At 35.2% G+C, this 20,971-nt stretch overlaps 2 protein-coding genes and 1 pseudogene across 3 annotated transcripts; 1 reads left to right on the forward strand and 2 right to left on the reverse strand.

The window, feature by feature from the left end:
• Nucleotides 1-451: 451 nt before the first annotated feature.
• LOC143594388 (uncharacterized) lies at nucleotides 452-3,320 on the forward strand (annotated as a pseudogene).
• A 22-nt stretch (nucleotides 3,321-3,342) lies between these two features.
• On the reverse strand, nucleotides 3,343-10,433 carry LOC143594389 (protein PHOSPHATE STARVATION RESPONSE 1-like). Of its 2 annotated transcripts, XM_077073713.1 has the most exons (8): nucleotides 10,007-10,433; nucleotides 7,506-7,924; nucleotides 7,221-7,431; nucleotides 7,064-7,140; nucleotides 4,325-4,367; nucleotides 4,162-4,219; nucleotides 3,976-4,045; nucleotides 3,343-3,880 (listed from the first exon to the last, which is right to left on the reverse strand). In XM_077073713.1, the coding sequence occupies exons 2-8, from the start codon at nucleotides 7,893-7,895 to the stop codon at nucleotides 3,581-3,583; spliced, it is 1,149 nt and encodes a 382-aa protein (XP_076929828.1). In that variant the 5' UTR covers nucleotides 7,896-7,924; nucleotides 10,007-10,433; the 3' UTR covers nucleotides 3,343-3,580. The 2 variants fall into 2 exon arrangements, with proteins under 2 accessions (XP_076929828.1, XP_076929829.1); XM_077073714.1 differs by lacking the exon at nucleotides 10,007-10,433 and having other exon boundaries at nucleotides 7,506-8,483.
• Nucleotides 10,434-14,228: 3,795 nt separating this feature from the next.
• Nucleotides 14,229-17,588, reverse strand: LOC143594381 (large ribosomal subunit protein uL14). The gene is made up of 4 exons (XM_077073707.1): nucleotides 17,492-17,588; nucleotides 17,119-17,403; nucleotides 14,690-14,731; nucleotides 14,229-14,504 (listed from the first exon to the last, which is right to left on the reverse strand). Exons 1-4 carry the CDS (start codon nucleotides 17,502-17,504, stop codon nucleotides 14,422-14,424), a joined length of 423 nt encoding a protein of 140 aa, XP_076929822.1. The 5' UTR covers nucleotides 17,505-17,588; the 3' UTR covers nucleotides 14,229-14,421.
• Between the last annotated feature and the right edge of the window lie 3,383 nt (nucleotides 17,589-20,971).

The raw sequence follows: 20,971 nt of genomic DNA on the forward strand, positions 1-20,971 counted from the left end.
CGTAATGTACGTATAGGGTATGCATTTCGGTAGTAAAACCCAAACACGAACCGGACCCGATTTGTACCCGGTAATACCCGAAAACCTAAACCGGTTCCATACCCGGAACCAGGTTTTTCCAATACTCGAAACCGGGTATTTCAAATACCCGATGTATACCCGAAAAATACCTTAAAAATACCCGAAAAATACCCCTAAAAGTGCAACCTGTTAAAAAAAATCCAATTTATACTTGAAAAATACCCGGAAAAAAGCCCGAAAAAATCCGAAAATACGGTTTTTTCAATACCCGAAAATAGGGTATTCAAACACCCGGTTTTAGAATACACGGTTCTATACCCGACCCGAACCGGGTATTACCAATACCCGATTTTCCAATGCCTGATCATACCCGAACCCGGGTATTTGAAAAACCCGATTTGTGCACCTTCTAAGTGTGTGTGTATATATATACGCACACATCTTTTATAACTATTCAACATTAAAACACCAATGAAGTCACTCTTTATTATTCTCTTTACCCTAATTTTATATTCAACAATTCACACTCTTGCTTCAAAACAAGAAGCTAATTCTCTACTCAAATGGAAAACTAGTCTCACAAACCAACACAACCCATTATTATCCTCATGGTCATACAACCAAACCGATACCAACCGAACCTCAAACACCGCACCATGCACCTGGTACGGTGTCCATTGCAATCGTCACGGCTACATGATCAAACTAAACCTCTCAAATTCCATATTAGATGGTACACTTCAAATGTTCACATTTTCATCTTTCACCAATTTAACACATCTAGACCTTAAACAAAACAATATTTCCGGTCCCGTCCCAGTTGAAATCCAATATCTTACTAAACTTGTGTTTCTTGATCTCTCGAGTAATCTTTTATCTGGAAAGATTTCCCGAGAGATAGGAAACATGAATAAATTGATTATTATACGTTTGAGCCATAACCTGCTCACGGGTCCTGTCCCGGGCTCACTTGGGAACCTGAGTAGGTTAGAGACATTAGATGTTCACGAAAACTCGCTTTCGGGTGTTCTACCACAAGAACTAGGAAAACTCGAGTTTTTGACTCAGTTATCGTTTAGTCACAACGAGTTGACCGGTCAGATCCCGGTTTTAGTTGGGAATCTAACTAAACTTGAGTTGTTGTACTTTAATGACAACCGGTTTAACGGTTCGATTCCTGAAGAGTTGGGTAACTTGAAGTCTCTAGTTTCGATGCTCTTGCTTATAAACGGGCTAACGGGCCCGATCCCAGATTCGGTTGGTAAGCTTAGAAACTTGGAGCAGCTTGTGCTTCATGACAATGAACTTTCGGGTTATTTTCCTGAAAGTGTAACCAACTGTGAAAGGTTAAGATACTTGACTTTAGTTAATAACTCGCTAACGGGCCCGATCCCTGAATCAGTCTGCAAGTTGAGATCCTTGGAGATTCTTGACCTCGGGACTAATCGGTTTACTGGCCTGATTCCACAATGTGTGAGTCATTTCAGCCCGAAGCTCAAAGTGTTGGATTTGCGGTTGAACCGGTTCAATGGAAGCATTCCCGCAACATTTTTGAAGCAAAATAATGACTTAAGGAGAATAAATATGAACGGGAATCGACTTGAAGGCTTGATTCCCATGAGTTTGATCAATTGCAGGTACGGGTGTGCATGGGTCGGTTTTGGGAACATTCGGTTTTGGTTTTTTCAGTTTTTGTAATCGGTTCAACTCATTTTCAGTTTTACCAGTTGGGCTTGAATATTATGGGCTAAGAATGGCCAAAACTTTCTTGGTTACACCAATTTTTACTTTCTTATAAATTACTTAAATCAGCTTTTTAGTTTTTTAAGTTCCAACCGGTCTGGTTCGGTTTTTTCAGTTTTTGGAGATTTACCTCGTCGGTTATCGGGTCTTGCTCGGCGGGTTTCGGTATACCTTCAACCAGAAAGTCGCTAAATTTCTTGGGTAGTACCGTCTTTCGAGTAGTTCGACGCGGCTGAATAACTTGTAACGGTTCTTCGTTTAGGCCAGTGTTGGGCCTAACCGGGCTTACAGGTGGGCTGCCACCTTCTGAACTTGATGACTCACTTCCGTTTCTGAGACGAACTAACTCACCGGTATCATGTCGGTCTACAGACCCTGTGTCAAAACCGGTTGTCACCTATGTAAAACCGAAAACGACAGAAAAAACTTTTTTAACACATAAAACCAAACAATTGTCTTTTATAGGGTTCGGTTATGGCAGTCTAGTTACGTGGGTTATTCTAGTTATGGTTAAGTTATTTTGGTTTTATGCACACCCTTAATTGCAGGAACCTTGAAGTTCTAGACTTGGGGAACAACATGCTAACCGGTGGATTCTCATATTGGATCGACACTATTCCCGAGATGCAAGCTCTCGTCTTGCGAGGCAATAAACTGAATGGCCCGTTACACATATCCAACACGAAAATCCCATTTCCAAAGCTGCGGATTCTTGATCTATCCAGCAACGGGTTTACAGGCCGGTTGCCAGTAAACTACTTCAAGAACTTTAAAGCAATGATGAGTGGAAATAGATCTGCATCAGGAGATCTTTACATGGATAGTCATTTTATGTATAATGACAGATTGGAGCTAGTGGTCAAAGGGTTACACTTGGAGCTACAAAGAATATCAGTCATCAACATGATTATAAACCTTTCTGGTAATAAATTCCATGGGGAGATTCTGGACACGATAGGACAGCTGAGATCGCTTCGGTCTCTTAATCTATCACGTAACAGTCTCACCGGTGGGATCCCGACACAAATGAGGAATCTCACATTGCTTGAATCTTTAGATCTTTCTTCTAACAAGATGACTGGTAAGATTCCGTTACAGTTAACAAGTTTGACATCCCTTTCGGCTGTAAACTTTTCCCACAATCGGTTTCAAGGGGTCACACCGAAAGGTGGACAGTTTAATACATTTGGAAACGATTCGTATCAAGGGAATGATGGATTATGTGGCTTTCCGTTGATAACGGGCTGTGGAGATGATAACGGGTCATCATCTCCAACACCTGAAGACGATGAAGATTCGAGTTTTTTTTAACGGGCTTTCTTTGGAATCTGTTGTGATGGGATATGGATTCGGGATGTTCGTCGGGTTGGGTATCGGATGGCTTATGCTTTACTTTGGAAGGCCCAAATGGGTTGTCAGGATCACTGAAAGAAAACAACTTAGACATCAAAGAAAACCAAGAAACGGGCCAAACCGCAGAGCTCGGGTTTCTCAAGTTTTCGATGTTAATTTATTTATCTAAACGAGCCAAACGGGTTGAAGGGCTGTTGGCAGGTTGTAATGTGTCAGACAGGTTGTTCGATCTATTTAGTTAATAAGTTAAACAAGTCAAACTGAGTATGATCTAGTTATTAAAACCCCGGTGAAATCAAAGCAAACATCACACATAATACTTCCGCAGTTCTACCTAGCTAAATCAATATCTAGGATACACCAAACTAATTAAAAACAATATGTCTTAACTAATGAAATTCATATCAAAAAGCGGGAAATAACGGTACACATGGTACATATATTTACAGTATGCTTACATTTCTCAAGATGATTCGGTTGATGATGACTCTTTTAACTTAGCACGTTTTGAGGGTTGTGATTCCGAGGGGTCAAGTTTTTCATCTTGCTTCTGTGATGATGGTGACCCAACTTTAGTCGGGTCGGGCTCGGTTTTGGTTTGGGCTGGAGAACTTGAGAATTCGTTGGTCACCTCCGTTTCTGATTTCTCGTGGGTGGATGATGCGGGTTGAAATGCATCAATGCCAAACTTGCATTGCTTCTCGAATATCATTTGTAGGTATTTTCCTTGTTCTTCTATCCTCATTTGTAGATTCTTTTGAATCTGCACAATAGATGGATGTTCATGTAGTAATGTTTGACACTTTGACTTTATATATTGATCAAATGTCAAAATTGCCCCTTGATAAAAAAATATACCTCGAGTTGCTCGTGTAGTCTTTTTTGAACTTCAATTTGTAAACGTAATGCTTCAGTGATCTCTGAACTCCTGTTGTAAACAAAGGAGTGTTGAATTACATATTAATATAGTAATTATAGTACTGTAAATATGATAATAGACATAATATAAATCAGGTTAAAGAAGTAGAGGAAAAAGTAACTTACGTTTTTAAATCCAGTGACGATAAATCTTGGATTTGAGTAGGATTTTTCTCTATAGGTCCTGCAAGAATGATTTATCCGTTGTATTACTAAGTATAATTCATATCTATTTCTTTTATCATATCATTTTCTGGAAATAAACTAAGAAAATAAAATTTTTCTTTACCTTCTGCTGAATGTTCAGGTTTGTATTTAGCTGTCCGATATTTCTGCAGAGAACATAAATAAAATATATATTTACATGAAACCAATGTTTTCAGACCCGGCCCGGGCGTTGACCCTGACGCCTTACCGGGTCAAAGGTCGGACTGACCCGGGAGGTCGGACCGTTGTTTGACCCGGATGACGTCATAAATAAATAAATAATATAAGTATATATAATTTATATATATATATATATCTACCTATTCTAATAAAAGAAAATAATTGTGACAAGTGTCAGTTTGTGGTTAAACCTCACAACTTTTTCCCTCCAAAACCAACATCTTAATTGATCCTAATATATGCCATATTCACTTTCCTTTTACATTTTATTCCAAAATAAATATTAACATAAAAATACTTGGTGAAATCCAAAAATTAACAACAAACATTCTTAATTTAAAATTCAAATATACGTGATGATATAAAACGACTATATTTGTAATACATTTTTTACGTAATATAAAAAGACTTAATTATTTTTTTTATTTGTATTAAATTATTCATTGTAGTTTATACATTAATTTATCTCGTGTAATACACGGGTTTCTAAAGCTAGTAAAATAATAATCTAAAGATTTTCTTTTATAGTTTAGTTTCCATTTATTTATTAATTTATCAAGATTTACTAGAACAAGCTTTAATATAAACAAGATTTATTTCCTGTTCTGATATAATTTCCATTTTTATCTAACATCAGAATGTGCTATTTACATATATAGGTCTTATTTTTCAACTAAAATCACAGGAATGATGCTTGGTCCCACGGATGGCGCCAATGAAGAAACGTGGATCGACTTACTGGTAGACGATCAACTTTCCTCGGGTATGAATGTGCTATATCACCGATGGTTTTCCGGAGTATGAATTCTTCCACCTACAAAACGAGCAACACCGTGAACTTACCCCTCAGAAAGGGACAGAGGGGTCCTCTTTGGGGTAACCCTCCGGTGTGAGAATAAGATATTGTAGGAGAAGATAATAATAATCTGAAAGTGAGTAAGGATTTAGAATGTATTTTCTTGCTTACCTCCCCTTGTGGAGGTGGTGTGGTATTTATAGTGTTAGGGTTTCCAATGATTGGGTTCAGACCCAATTAGGGCCTTTTTGGCCTCCTCCTATTGCTTCTCGCCACGTGTCCTTAGGACACCTGGTGCTTTTTCATTGATTATTCTCTGACCAAGGTATTTCACCTGACCCATGTGCAATCACGTGGTAGCACATGGGTTTTGCTGAGTTGTCCACCCTTCATTGGCAGCTGTCAACATCAGCATATTCTTTATTCCTTAAAGGATACCTTCTGGAAGGTTGTCTGATGAGCACAATCATGGTTGTCCTTATCCTGATTTGGATAAGGACGCGGTTGATTATGTGCATGTGTGATATGCGCCTATCCTGGGGATGCGCGAGGTCTTCTCTTTATTCTCACGCGCAGATGTTTCATGCGCAGATGTGATATGCGCGAGCATATGTGATATGCGTGAGCATATGTGATATGCGTGAGCATATGTGATATGCGCCACGCGCAGATGCGCCACGCGCAGTTGTGATATGCGTGAGCATATGATGCGTGAGCATATGTGATACGCGCCACACGCAGATGCGCCACGCGCAGATGTGATATGCGTGAGCATATGTGATACGCGCCACACGCGATATGCGCCACGCGCAGATGCGCCACGCGCAGTTGTGATATGCGTGAGCATATGATGCGTGAGCATATGTGATACGCGCCACACGCAGATGCGCCACGCGCAGATGTGATATGCGTGAGCATATGTGATACGCGCCACACGCAGATGCGCCACGCGCAGATGTGATATGCGTGAGCATATATGACGCGTGAGCATATGTGATACGCGTGAGCATATGTGATGCGTGAACATATGTGATATGCGTGAGCATATGTGATATGCGCCACGCGCATAGGTTTTGGCTTTGTGTCTTCATGACATCCTGATTTCAAGCCTCTTGTCTATATCTTGTGGGTTGACCCGCCCCGCTTGATGTTAAGGCGGGTGCATACCTCTTCAGCTTTCATCTCCAAAACCACCTGCGTTCGAATCCCGGCCGGGTTTCAAAACCATGCATGAAACAGAGACACATTCCCTTGAATTTCACTGAATTAACTTACATCTAAGCTAGTAAACGAACCGAACATTCAGTAAACTGTTCGTGAACCGCTTGGTGGGAAGTTCAAAATGTTCATTTATTAAATAATGAGCGAACATGCACAAAAAGTTTTGTTCATTTAGTTAAACGAACAGACATGAACACATGTCTCGAACCGTTAGTTCATTTATGTTCATCCGTTTACATTCATTTATGTTCGTTAGTTTACGGTTGTTTGCGGTTATTAATAACTACATTAAAATTGTTTACACTCATTGCAATTTGGTCTAATTTTAACTTTTTAGGCCCAACACATTGTTGTAAACATTTACTTTTAATTGGTTGTCACTCAGTTATATTCGTTCATCTATGTTCATTAATGTAAATGTTCGTTGGTTTACGTTCATGAACCCTTCGTTTATACTGTCAATGAACAAACATAAACAAACACGGGCACGTTCACTTTCTTAACGGGCGAACATGAACAAGAAATACCCATTCATTTAATTGCCTGTCAATCGTTTGTTCAGTTAAAGTTAATCGAACGAACACGAACATCGTTTACAGGCAACAGAAAATACCAGAAATGTACCTGCAGATGACTTTTCACATGATAGATGGTTAAGCCCTCAACCTTCATTAGCTTCAATACTCCTTTAGGGGTAGCTCCTATAGTCAAAAAAACAAGTTATTTACAAAAATACCTACCACCACAATGTTAAATAAAGCAAATAAACAAATATACATACTTTCACTTCCACCAAGCTTGTTAACTGCCTCCACAAAAGCTTCTTGAAGTTCTGGTGTCCAACGCATGCGTGGCTTGCTTTGGGACCCACTTTGGGACCCACATGATGATGGTGTCACTGGGTTGCAAGCATCACCAGGTGATGCAGGAACAAGTGACTTTACTTGCAGTGACAACGAGGCTTTTGATGATTTTCCCATATGATATTCCATCTAAAATAAACAAAAAAATTCATAATAAACAGTCACTTTTAAGATGACAAAAGCATAATAAAATTCAGTGATACCTTTGGAATTTGATCAGAAACATCAGTATCAACTAGAATCTCATTCCAATTTGGTGTTACACCATCATCCTCAGTAATCAACTGATCAGCCCAATCTTGCCAGTCATTTGGTTTGCCAATGTCTTCCGATGGCATAATTTGTAAATTAGTACATTTGACAGGGATATTTTCAGGGTAATCAAGAAAATCAGACACTGAATCAGTACACCAAGAAATAGCGTTGTTTTCTTTCATGTAATCACGAAAAGCCGTAGATCGGAGAACTCCTGATGATTGGTTAACAAATGGAGGCCTTTTTGAACAAGTTTCTTCAGAAGAAATGTGAAGATTTGTAGATATTTCTGAAGATGATGAAACTATGTGACCAACTGTCTCATTTGTTGAAGACATTCTTGATGATCAACAACTGTTAAAAGATGCTTCCTGTAAAAAGTATATACAAATTGCATGATGTGTGCTCTTGAACTAAAAAAGTGCACAGGAATTTATTCTGATTCATGATTGACAGTAATAAATGGTGACATGACCTAATAGGCATACTTTTTAGTTTGATATTGATAGATTGAAAATATAATTTTTTATTCTATCCTTATCAGATTCTTGATCTAAACCCATGGAGAATGCTAAACAAAGCCCAAATTAAAATAAGCAAGTCTGAAATCATACTAAATCCTAATAAAATTGCTTCAAGTTTCAATGAATCTCCATCTGGTACAGCTATTCTGCAGCCATCACTTAACAGCTAACAAAGAACATGAAATTAACAAAAATTACTTGCAGAAATTTAATCTCAAAACACAGTTCAATTGCTGTAGTGTACAAAAAGTCAAATGCAATGAACTAAGAAAGTGCAAAGGATATTATTCAGATTCATGATTGGCAGGAATAAATGGTAACATGATGTAATAGCCATACTTTTAAGTTTGATACTGATTGATTAATGACATGGTTTTGATTCCATCCTTGTCAGATTTATGATCTAAACTCATGAAGCATGCTAAATTAAGACCTAAACAATCAAGTCTAAAAGCATAAAATCCCTAGCATAATTGTTACAAATTTCATTAATCTTCATCTGTTTCAGCTATTCTATAGCCATCATTTAACAGCTAACAAAGAAGAGGAAATTTGCACAATTACTTGCAGAGATTGGATCTCAAACCACAGTTTAAAGGTAACACACGATATCCTAATTAAATGTCAACCATAAGATTCGCATTCCGAACATAAAAGCATTATAACCTCAGGATACTATTCTGGTTCATGATTGGCAGGAATAAATGGTGACATGACGTAATGAGCATAACTTCTAAGTTTGATACTAATAGATTGATTCTATCCTTTTCAGATTCATGATCTAAACATATAAAGCATGCTACATAAAGCCCTAATTCAAACACTCAAGTCTAATATCATACTAAATCCTGACAGAATTGTTACAAATTTCAATAAATCTTCATCCGCTTCACCAATTCTATATCCATAACTTAACAGCTAACAATGAATACACAAATTACACACAGAAATTGATCTCAAAACACATTTCAACTACTGAATGTAACATTAAGTTATCCTAAATACCTAATGATTGAATGTCAACCACACAATTCGCATTCCGAACATAAAAGCTAAATATCCTCATGACTTAGGGCATGTTTGGGATTGAGTTTGAAAATACCTTATTGGCTTATTGGCTTTTTTAAAAATCCAATAAGTTAAATGGTGTTTGGCAATCAAAAAAAAACTTTTATTTTAGCTTTTTAAAAGGGTTAAAAAGCAGTTTTCTAAAAGCCCCAAATCCTGGCTTTTCAAAATGGCTTTTTGAAAAGCCATAAGCACTTTTCAAACTCAATCCCAAACATGCTCTTAAATCATACTATATCCTAACAGAATTGCTTCAAATTTCAATGAATCTTCATCTGTTTCACCATTTCTACAACCATCACTTAAAAGCTAACAATAAACACGAAATTAACACAAATTACTCGCAAAAACTTGATCTGAAAACACAGTTCAATTGCGGTAATGTACAAAAAATCAAATATAAGTATATAACACAACTAATTCAAACAATTAAGTCTTAAATCATACTAAATCAACTAAATCCTAACAGAATTTCTTCAAATTTCAATAAAACCTCATCCGCTTCGTCAATTCCATATCCATCACTTAACAGCCAACAATAAACACGAAATTAACTCAACTTCTGCAAGTAATTCGATCTCAAAACACAGTTCAATTGCTGTAATGTCCAAATATAAATAAATCTTCATCTATTTAAGCTACTCTACGGAGTACAGCCATCACTTAACAGCTAGCAAATAAACATGAAATTAACACAAATTATATATAATACTAGCAAAAATTTAATCTCAAAACACAGTTCAATAGCTGTAACTAACAATTAATTAACAATAAGTCAAATGTAACACTAACTTATCCTAATTAAATATCAGCCACACGATTCGCATATAATGCAATCGAATTAAGTCTAATTAAACACCTTACCGGAATTAATAACCGCAAAATCCGTTACTCGGAAAACCTAAACAGCTTCAGCTTCAGTAACGATACGTACGGTTTACAAATCTGACGTAATATTAATAATAATAATAATAATAATAATAATGATAATAGTAATAATATTAAGACAGTTAAATTGAACGAACGGTGATGATTGGATGACCTCTTGGCCTTTGATTTGTGTATGCAGCGAGTCGATGGATATTTTTGAGATGTGTACTCGCACATGGTGGCGCGTGAGGATGAAATGACAGGATATGAGGTTGAGGATGCTGCTGGTCCCACCGGTTGATGGCATGTAACCAGTTGACGATTGGTGGGGTAAGGTGGAAGCGCGTGGTTAGTAGTTACAGACAAGTTGAGTGTTTACCCTCTAGTTTTGGAAATTATTTAAGCAACAAAAACTATATTATTGATTTAACATTTCTTTTTTAACGCTGTGTGTTAAGACACCGCACTTCCAATTTTTTAGTCTTGTTATCGCATTTTGGTCAGGCTATATTATTTTAACCGGGTTTACATTAGTTTCAGAGTTTGCCACATGGTGGTAATTGTGCCACTACAAGAGCTAAACTCTCTGACGTAACACACGATGAATGAAAACCTGGGTGGGTTGTGGATTTGAACTGACAACCTTGTAAGGCTTCATAATCCACCGAAAGTGACATTATTAAGGATCGAACTTGGGTTTCTGTTAGAGAATTCAAGTCTTCTATTACTATGCCACAAGCTGTGAATTTTTTGAAATTATTTAGGCAACAAAAAGTGTATTATTGATTAATAATAAGCTTTGACAATTCAATAAGTTAGTTTTAATAATTAAAATACTTTTAATGTAGTAAATAATAAATTAAAAAATAGTGTAATTTAAATATCATTTTGTGATTTTGAGTTTCCATATCTCACATTACCATAAAGACGGATTTGTTGGTCCTGACTTTATAGATGGTAATGTTAGTGGCGGATATATAACAAAAATTCATGGGTATTCGAAAAAAAGGTAAGTTTGGTTTTAGGGATATTCAATACATGAATCGAAGAGTAAAAATAAAAAAACATCTAGACTTCGCAAACTATGGTGAGGACAACCCCAGACACACCCTGGCGCCGGCATAAATCAGCCCCTGAGTGTTAGGTTTAGTGTAAAGTAGGGTCTGCAATTGATTATTTTGTGATGGATATTACATAAAATTAAACGACATAAGAGGGAGTTTTGAAATGATTAGTTTTTTAAAAAGTATATTTCAACTTCTTGCTTAAATGAATTAATTCTGAAATCTTTTATAAGGAAAATGTCAATTAGAATCATAAGTATACTAATCATTTTAAATTTTTCATTACAAACTAATGATTTTGAAAATAAAAGGGCAAACTGTAGTTTTCTTTTTTAATCGGTGAATATCTTTTTAACTTTTGTCATTTTTAAGACTTAACTCAAGACCCTTTAAACTCTTTCAACGAAAGTGTTTAAATACCTTTATCTTTATCAATAGACCACCAACTCATTGGTAAAGCCTGCCGAACCTCCCAATCCTGTCACTTTGATTTGTTATTATTTGAAACTGTAGTTTTCAGTAGTGAATTACAACTTCCAAAATTAGACTGAGGGGTGTGGGGGCTTCAACGGGGGCGCTAGAGCCCCTCCGCTCGCGCCCCCAGGCGCTAACACCACACCACCAGGGGCGCTAGCGGGCAAATAAAGGCAGGCGTGAGCTGGTTAGCGGGAGAAGAGAGAGAGGAGGCACACCTTTTGATGTTTTTGGAACCGTTGGGGAGCCCAAAAAAAACAAAAAAAAATATATTTTCTATATAATTATACTCCATTTCACCCATTTTTTACCAAAACTTCAAACCTTCACCCAAAATCAATTCATCTTCTCAACTTTTTTTTAAAAAAATGGCTGGAAATTGGTTCCCAAACCTTGATTCAGATTATCTTGACGACGATTTATGGTCGTCACCGCACCAACCGATGTTTTATTCGGAGCCGCAAGAATCATCCGGCTTTCAACCATCCAACACACAACCGTCTCCTAACTTTGTTGTTTCGGAGACACAAGAATCACAAGGTGAAGCTACGGGACCAAAAAGACGCGTCCACCGGAAAAAAATGTGTGTTTTTTATTAATGTGTGTTTTTTTTAATAATTTATGAGTTTTTTTAATAATACGTTGTTTGAATATATTTATAAAAAAATAAAAAAAAAATTTCGCTGGAGCCCCTGCGGAGCCCCTCCACACCAGGGGCCAGGGGCTCCAACACCCCCCTTATCCAGTTTCTCTCTCTGCCACACGTCATAATATTATTGGTTATTGACTCTGCTAGAGCCCCCACTAAAACCTCCACACCCCTCAGTCTTAAGTTGTTTATTAGTTCAGTTATAATATAGTGTGTGGTTTGCTTTATGTACATTTAATTAATATTTAATAATGTTACGGAATCCTATCTGTTTTGTTTTTAGTCCTATGTTACCATCATGGTCATGAATGTCACTCGTTGTGTGTGGACCTTTTATAGTACTTTAATGAATAAGTTAAATAAAATAAATGATTTCATTTTTCAACCAATCATAAGAAATGATAAAAATAATAGTCATGTAAAGTGGCTATTATTTATATGTACCATTTTATCCTATATAATTCAACTTTAAAACTATAAATAATAAATAATATGTATGCTTACCAAGAAGAGGGTTCAAGTAAAAAACAATTGTTTAGTGAAAGTGTGAGAATGCTTTAAAATAAAACAAACCATCTAAATAGGAAACTATATAATATAAATAGAAAACTATACGGTTTTTAGAAACTACTAATCTCAACCGCTAGATCATAGATCCAATGGTCTATATCTCTTCTTATGCTTCTCACAAAAATATTGTTTTTTACATTAACTCGACCCTCTGCTTACCAAATACATACATACATACATACAAACATATATATATATATATATATATATATAATTTAGTAATTTTTCTAAATCACCCTTTCTGATTAAAGGAGGTGTTCTAATTTGTTAAAAAATAATCTCCCTCCGTCCTATTTTAAATGTCATGGAACCCAAAACACATAAATTAAGAAATGTTTGATCATTTTATTTTATGAGCTGTAAAATGACACTAATGTCCTTTAAGTTATTATGGCTAAAAACCATTTTTCTTCCTTGGCTAAAAAAACCACCACTTTTTGTATATGTAATAAATAGTAAGATCACAATTGGAAATTGAATTTATATGTATAGAAATGACATTTAAATTGGGACAACCAAAAATGAAAAAATTGATATTTAAAATGGGACGGATTTTATATAGAAATTTTTTAAAAAATTTTGTTAAATTATCAATATTTGCCCCTCTAAGAACATGTTTACCCATGTTTCAAAATAAAGTTTACCCATGGGACCAGGCACTAGGATAGTAGGATGTGCAAATTTTAGGCAGACTTTAGAAACCCAACAAAAAGGCCCATACCGGCCCAACCCACGGAACCAATTGAATTTTGTGGTGCGTGGACGCGTGGTAAAATCAACTTTTGAATCTCTTTTTTTTCTTTTTTGATAGTGAGTAAAGTTCAACAAAATTTTATATTAATTTATTATTGTAAGGAAAAATAAATCCTAATACAACACCCGTTGCTCTAGCTAATTGTCCACCCCCGAGGAAGGACGTAGAGAGCGGCTACTTAAAAGCATACTAACTTTAAATTACGATATTTTATGAAACTCTCATTGCCATTTTGCTATGTTTATTTTTATTACTCAAAACCAAGTTGTGAATAGCAATGTAAACGTACAAATCATCAAAGTTGTTATCTTGATAAAATAACTAGTTTTTTAATGAATTTAGCAACGTTCTAAAAAGTGTCATGATGACAAACAAACAAACTAAAACCAAAGAACATTGGTCCTATTATTGATATTAATCGGCTGTATATGTTTTACAGTTTTCAAAATATAAAACATGTGGGTGTTACTATATCGAGCATCAAACGACACTAACCAAATATGCTCGTTGCAACTCAGAGACTCCAGACAAGTTTACAAGTAAATCCTGATTCATACAAGTGCAAAGCAGAACACCTTTAGATATGAAAATATTGTTTGTAAATTGAAGACCCGACATCTCATGTCAACAGGCAATAAAAATTTTGAGTTCTGGGTAGTACCTATTGCTCGTCTCTAAAGACTACGACGAAGTATTATTTTTAAAAGTATCATTTGATTGAATAATATAATAACAGAAATCCAACTTCATTGCACCAAAAACATATATAAAGACAACCAACCACAGAAGTTCCATTTCTACCAAAACTCTCAACATAACAAAACATCAAATATCCAGTCAAAATAACACAAAAAAGAAGGTGCACCCGTAACCAAAACTCCAAACCAGTTCCTAAACAATTGCATTGGCAGCACTTGCAATTCTAGGCCACAAATCAGCGCATTCCTTTCCAATTGGTCCAGTAATTGCAGAACCTAAATAAAACCAAGCTCAAATTTAAGATCAAACTTTCATATCATAACAACCAATTAATTACTTTCGAGATAAAACAGCTAAACTAGCAGTTAGCAATATACTACTATAAACTTCAACTTAAGTGCAATCCACTTGATAAATAACCGAAATTAACAGAATAACTCAGCAGTTAAATGAAATTTACCTTTCATTTCTCCCTTGGGATTAACTATAACTCCAGCATTATCTGCACAATAAAAACGAATAAAACAAAACATTGCTATATCAACTTGTAGATTAGTAGACTGTACAGAAAATAAAGTGGAAAATCTAAAGCAACATTTGTTTACTTTAAAAACTACTACTTAGATCATAACTAATAAACCTAAAATCAGTATGAAATTTTAAAAATTTGAATATCACCAATTATTCTTAATACATTTAGAATTGTATGCAACTACCTTGCCTACATTTTAGTATTGATATTTTACGAAATACATATTATATATTTGGAAAATAGGAAGCAGTGATTCTTGTTTGATACGGAAGTTTAGAAGGTTAGAGTATGTGTTTTTATTATAAAAAATGCTAAAAATATTCAGTAATTACTTTTAATCTAAGTACAGTGAAATGAAAAAAATGGTATTTTTTATGTGATAAATGAGTTCATGGTCCCCTTTACAAAATATTGTTTCTTGTTAACTTACTCTAAAAAATAGTTGAATATTCCAACGGCCATTTCAAAGTTTACACCAGTAATCGTTATGGTGGCATTGTTAAACCATGCATTGATAGTTGCCAGGGCCGGCTCAAGCATTTTAGTTGCCTAAAGCGAAAGATAAAAATTTGGACCCCTTTTTTAAATAAATTTACGATCGATTGTCATTCTTATATATAAAACTATAAATTCAGAATTAAATTATTATTTCTAAATGAGTGTGGGATCAATTATATATAATACAAATTCAAGGTTTATATACGTGTGTGTGTGTGTGATATATAACAACTTAACATATAAAATATCAGATGTGATGCATAAAAAAAAGAATTTGGTATGCTGTGTGAAGAAAATGAGAAACAAATTGAAAAGTTTGGCATATATCCGAACACTGTTGGGAAAGAAAAATGAGAAACAAGTATTATAAAAAACGTATCAATTGAGAGATTCGAACACTGGAGATGAGAAAGAGAAAGCAAAAGAGGCAAGTTAAAAGAGTTTTAACCACTAGGCCAAGGGGTCAGATTACTTTCTTAATCAATTAAACAGTTATTATTATCTCTTTTTCTGTACATTAAATATATAAGTTTCTAATGGAGGCCTTATTTTTCTGGAGGCCCAAAGCCTTAGCTTCACCTTACTTAACTATCGGGCCGGCCCTGATAGTTGCTAATGATTTGGATTCAAAGGCTGTAAATAAATAAGGTTCAAATAAAACATTTCAAGAAACCATCACGCTGCAGCAGTGCAACACTTTTTCGAAAGGGTAATTTGTAAACCCCGGCAAGCTATCACACCATCAAGCGCGTGCAAAAGTAGTAAAACTAACCATAAAAACAATTACAGTTTTCACTACCATCACACTCACGTGACAGCAGAATAGCAAAACAAGATTTACAAATCACCTACCAAGAAAAAGTGTTGCCCTGCGACAAAAAGATAGCCTCTACAAACGTTCTCTTCAATCCCCGTGTATTCGCAACCTTTGAACCACATTCATTCACAGCAATCACTGCAGGGTTTAACAGCAACACCATAACAAAAAACCAGTGAAAACTTTTAAATTGCCATTGGATAATTCAACATTTTTTGTACCGTGTTAAAGTTAACAAAAAACAACAGCAAAAAATATAGAAAACAATAACTAAAATTCAGCTACCACATTACAAAAAATAATAACAAAAACTTTTTTTGTAAACATAAATTTCATAACACATTTTATCATATACTAAGAAAACAAACCACCCAAGCTGCTCTCAAGCTACTCGAGATCAGCTAATGAAAAAGTTCAATCAAGTCAAACCTAAAAGTAAGCTCACTTAACAAACAAGCCACATCCCGAGCTTCACTTATCAAGCTTGAGCTAACTCATGAGCCTAAACAAGCTGATCATTTATATAATAAATTTTATAATATACAAGTTAGGGTTGATAATAATAATAATAACAATAACAATAATAATAGTAATAATAATAATAACTAATCTATAATGTTATAAAAAAACTATCTAAATAATATGAATTATGTTACATATAAAAGTATAATTAGAAAATACATCTATAAATGAAGTAGTAATAATAATGATAATAATATTAATAATAATAATAATAATAATAATAATAATAAACTAATCTATAATGTTATAAAAAACTATCTAAATAATATGAACTATGTTACATATAAAATTATAATTAGAAAATATATCTATAAATAAAGTAAAAATAATAATAAACTAATCTAAAATCTTATAAAAAACTATCTAAATAATTGAATTATGTTACATAAAAAAATATAACTAATAGAAAATATATATCTATAAATAAAGTAGTATTAGTAATAATAATAATAATACACTAATCTATAATGTTATTAAAAAACTAACTAGATAATATTAATAAATAAAAAATAATCAATACCTTCAAAGTACATAAACACGCCGTCCTTTCGGCGCCACGGCTTACGCTGACGAACAATGACAGCTGGCATAACCTTCTTCCTGAGATCTGGCTTACCTTTCTTAACCGTAGCCATAACCATATCTCCAACGCAAGCCGACGGAAGCCGGTTAAGCCGTCCTTTGATTCCTTTGACTGAGATGATGTACAGGTTCTTAGCACCGGTGTTATCAGCACAGTTCACCGTTGCAGCCACCGGAAGACCTAGTGACATACGGAACTTGTTCCCGGCGGAACCACCACGACCTGATTAATAATAATAATAATAAGCAGTTAATTAAGAAATTGATTAAGATTATTAAATGAAATGAAGATCAATTGAGTTTGATTGAACCTCGTTTCGACATGGTGGATGGTGTTAATGGAGGCGGGGTGAACTGGGGATTAGGGTTTTATATAAATGTTTTGTGACGATGGTTTATTAGGGTACGGGAGGTTTGGGCTGGGGTGGATTATTTGGGCTGGATAATTAGATTGATACTGATTGTTGGGGCCTTGGCTTAGTACAAGTGTTTAAAACACCAGGATCCGGAACCGGACCCGAGAAAAACACATATTTTTTTAAACCCAGGTTGGTGTTTATTACCAAACCCGTATACCGAATCGGGCCCGATTTATACCCGTAAACCGGAGCCGGGTTTTTCAATACTCGAAATCGGGTTTTTCAAATATCCAATCTATGCCAGAAAAATAACCAAGAAAAATGCATTCCAAAACCAAATCTATACCCGAAAATAGTTTTTTTTTTTTATACTTGGAAATAGGGTATTCAAATATCCAGTTTTGGAATATCCGGTTCTATACACGACCCGAACTAGAAGCTTAGGGTGTGGTTTTTAGAGATAATGCACGGACCTGAATCCGACCCGGTTATGGTCAATACATGATTTTCCAACACTCAGTCATACATGTGCCCAATTCCATACCTGGAAACGGTATTAGAAAAACCCAATTAATGCACCTCTAGCTGAGGATAGATACTTGATGTGGAGAATATGGTGTGGGTCCGCCTGGTAAGCAAGAACGCAAAGCAGGTTACATACTGACCAAAAAATATACAAGCAACTCTAGTATGCTAGGTTATAAATAGAAGCCTTGTGTAACCTTATTACTCACCTTTCGGCTATACAAAATACACTAATACGTTGAAGATAGCGCTGAATTACAAACTTTTTTCAAGCGTTAAAGAGAAGAGAATATCAAGATTAAATCAAAGAGAAAATAAAGAGCACGAGTTAAAAGATTTCTTATTCATTCTTGTGATATCAAGGGTGTTGCTAGAGTTTGTTATAGTGATTTAACTGATGATCATAAGGGAACCATTGTCTTGATATTTAATGTTATTGTTGTATTTGGGTTATGAATTCTATCTTAACATAGAGTTACAATAGTTGAGAGAAAACACTATATTGACATAATGTTTATGAGAGGTTCACTAACTCGACATAGTGAACTATTGAAGATTTATAAAGACACGCCATTTTTTTTATATATTGTGCTAAAGAAGATGATCACTTACTTAGAAGAGTGAAGCGTGTAATTGGTGATCCCTATTCACTACAATTTAGATATTCGTCTACCGAAGAAAACTTTAGATCATATAACTATGGAAAGGACTAGAGTGGATTAGTTAGCATTCATCATGTATAAATTGGTTATGTCATCACTAGCCCTAAAACTCTTTACTTATCTTATTTACTAATTAGCGAGCATTACTAGAATCGTGGTTTTGAGGTTCATAGTTTATTTGAAATTTAATCTTAGTTTCGTATAAGATCATAAAGGAGATCAAATCTACATGTTTTTGACATGTCAGAAACAGGGTTAAATTGTCATCTATGGAGTGATGTTTATGCGCTGAAATTTTGTTTTAAAAATTTCTAACAAATAAACTCTTGACTTCTTGAGTACTCATCAAATTACTGTTCAATCATAGTACTTTTCTTCAAGCTTTGACTACGAATATGTAGGCAAGCTTTTACTTTCTCTCCACATGTACAACATATCTAATAAATATTTTATTTCTTTTCTTAAATAGTTCTTAGCATCATAGTTGGTCTATGCTCGTAACATTTTGACCATGGGTAGTCAAAATGTCTTATTATATGTCATGTGACATTCCTGTCAGCAACGGAGAGTTTGTAAAAATTGGTGTAGTGAGCAAAACGTCACAGCTCTCTTACAATAATTACATATATTCCCCTCTCTGTCTCTCCCCTCCTCACACACAATTTATTAAAACTCTCGCCGAACTCGCGTTTTGTACAAAACGCTCCGTCGAAAACGCTGAAGGAAAAAGCCGGGGAGGAGGGGGGTACCCCTAGCGTTTTGGAACCACAACGCCACCATCTGGCATGAGTACATGGTCTTCGCTAGACTGGCATTACTTCGGGTGATGGGTTTTTGGAAAAAAGAGATGGTGGGCTCGTGCTACCCATTGTTGTATACGACCACGGAAGTATGAGATCATCTTTTATCATTGCATTGCTCCGAATAGCCGGACTTCATTTGTTAATTCACTACTAGAAAAAAGACAATATTCCTACGAAAACGTCTAACGGATTTCCTACGAACAAAGTTTCCGACGGATTTCCAACAAAATTCACACAGAAAGGAAGACCCAAAATTTTCCAGCAAATTTGCTACACCTTAGCGACAAAAATATTTACGTAAGAAATGTGTAGGAAATTTCCGACGGAATGCCGACAAAAAACATGTTTCGTCGAATTTTCCTACAAATTTCCTACAAGTCTTATTATAATTATGATCAATGAAGTTCTTTAAAAGGTCATCCATGGTGCCGTTGGAATTCCGTCGGAGATTCCTACACATTTCCTACGGATATTATAAAAATATTTATGCATATTAACAATGTTGTTTTTTATAAATAGCCATCTTACATTTCCGTCGGAATTCCGTCGGTGTTTCTGACACATTTCCTACATATCTGTTTTTTATTTATTAAACAATTATAAAAGTCTTCAGTACACGTTCCCTACTAAATATGAATTTTAATGTTTGTTTAGGTTTTATAACCCGCGCATCGGGTTTGTGTCTGTAATGTAAATGCTAATGACAAATAAAATTGCGTGTTACAGACATAAATTTAACAACCTCCAAACGTTTCTCAAAAGTTGAGTGTAGAGTAAATTATAACAATTGTAAAGGGTTGTTTCGACCACATCTCAGATGAGGGGTCAGCTCATCATCATCGAGTTAAATATGATTTTCCAATAAGATCGATGTTTATATAAAGTCAAGCTTATTATGTTATGCTCTAACACCATAAAATTTTGGACTTTATACATATTAGCCTCAAACAAACAAATGAGCCTGCATAGCAAATTAAGGAAGGCCTCAGATGAGCTTATGCTCATCATCATCATCATCATCAACTCATACTATATGTTTAATGAAATCGTATCTCACACGAGGGTTCATGATCACAACCTTCAAACCCAAAAGTGTTAAGACTTACGCATATTAACATTGTCAAGTCCATTGAGATAGCGTAACAAGTGAACACATACATATTAGAGGTGTATAAAACTGGTTTTAAACCCAAACCGACCCGGTTTTAAACCAAACCGATTTAGTCAACGACTAGTCAAAACCGGTTTTGACCCACACCGGTTTAGAAGCAAGATAGGCCGACTTGGTCATATCGGTTCGGTCCGGTTCAGTTTAACTGGTTTTCCTCAAACTGGTTCGGTTTTAAAATCGGTTTGGTATATCTTATGGGAACCAGTCCTGAAACTGACTATTTGGGTCGGTTTAGGTGAAACCAGTTTTAAAAACAAGTAAGTGCCAAGTG

Source organism: Bidens hawaiensis, unplaced genomic scaffold (assembly GCF_021521415.1).
Source record: "Bidens hawaiensis isolate Kalapana, Puna unplaced genomic scaffold, B.hawaiensis_p1.1 tig00043566_1, whole genome shotgun sequence".
Classification (NCBI taxonomy): Eukaryota; Viridiplantae; Streptophyta; class Magnoliopsida; order Asterales; family Asteraceae; genus Bidens; species Bidens hawaiensis.

What these genes read in the sequence shown, in the direction of transcription:
- LOC143594381 (XM_077073707.1), bottom strand. An exon ending in CGTGTTTATGTACTTTGAAG is followed by an intron (nt 14,732 to 17,118) that starts GTATTGATTATT and finishes TTTATTGTGCAG; the next exon opens with ATAATGCTGGAGTTATAGTT. An exon ending in TCCCAAGGGAGAAATGAAAG is followed by an intron (nt 14,505 to 14,689) that starts GTAAATTTCATT and finishes GGTTTTATTTAG; the next exon opens with GTTCTGCAATTACTGGACCA.
- LOC143594389 (XM_077073713.1), bottom strand. Translation starts at nt 7,895, where the DNA reads ATGTCTTCAACAAATGAGACAGTTGGTCACATAGTTTCATCATCTTCA. An exon ending in CAAGCTTGGTGGAAGTGAAA is followed by an intron (nt 7,141 to 7,220) that starts GTATGTATATTT and finishes TTTTGACTATAG; the next exon opens with GAGCTACCCCTAAAGGAGTA. An exon ending in ACCTGAACATTCAGCAGAAG is followed by an intron (nt 4,220 to 4,324) that starts GTAAAGAAAAAT and finishes TCATTCTTGCAG; the next exon opens with GACCTATAGAGAAAAATCCT.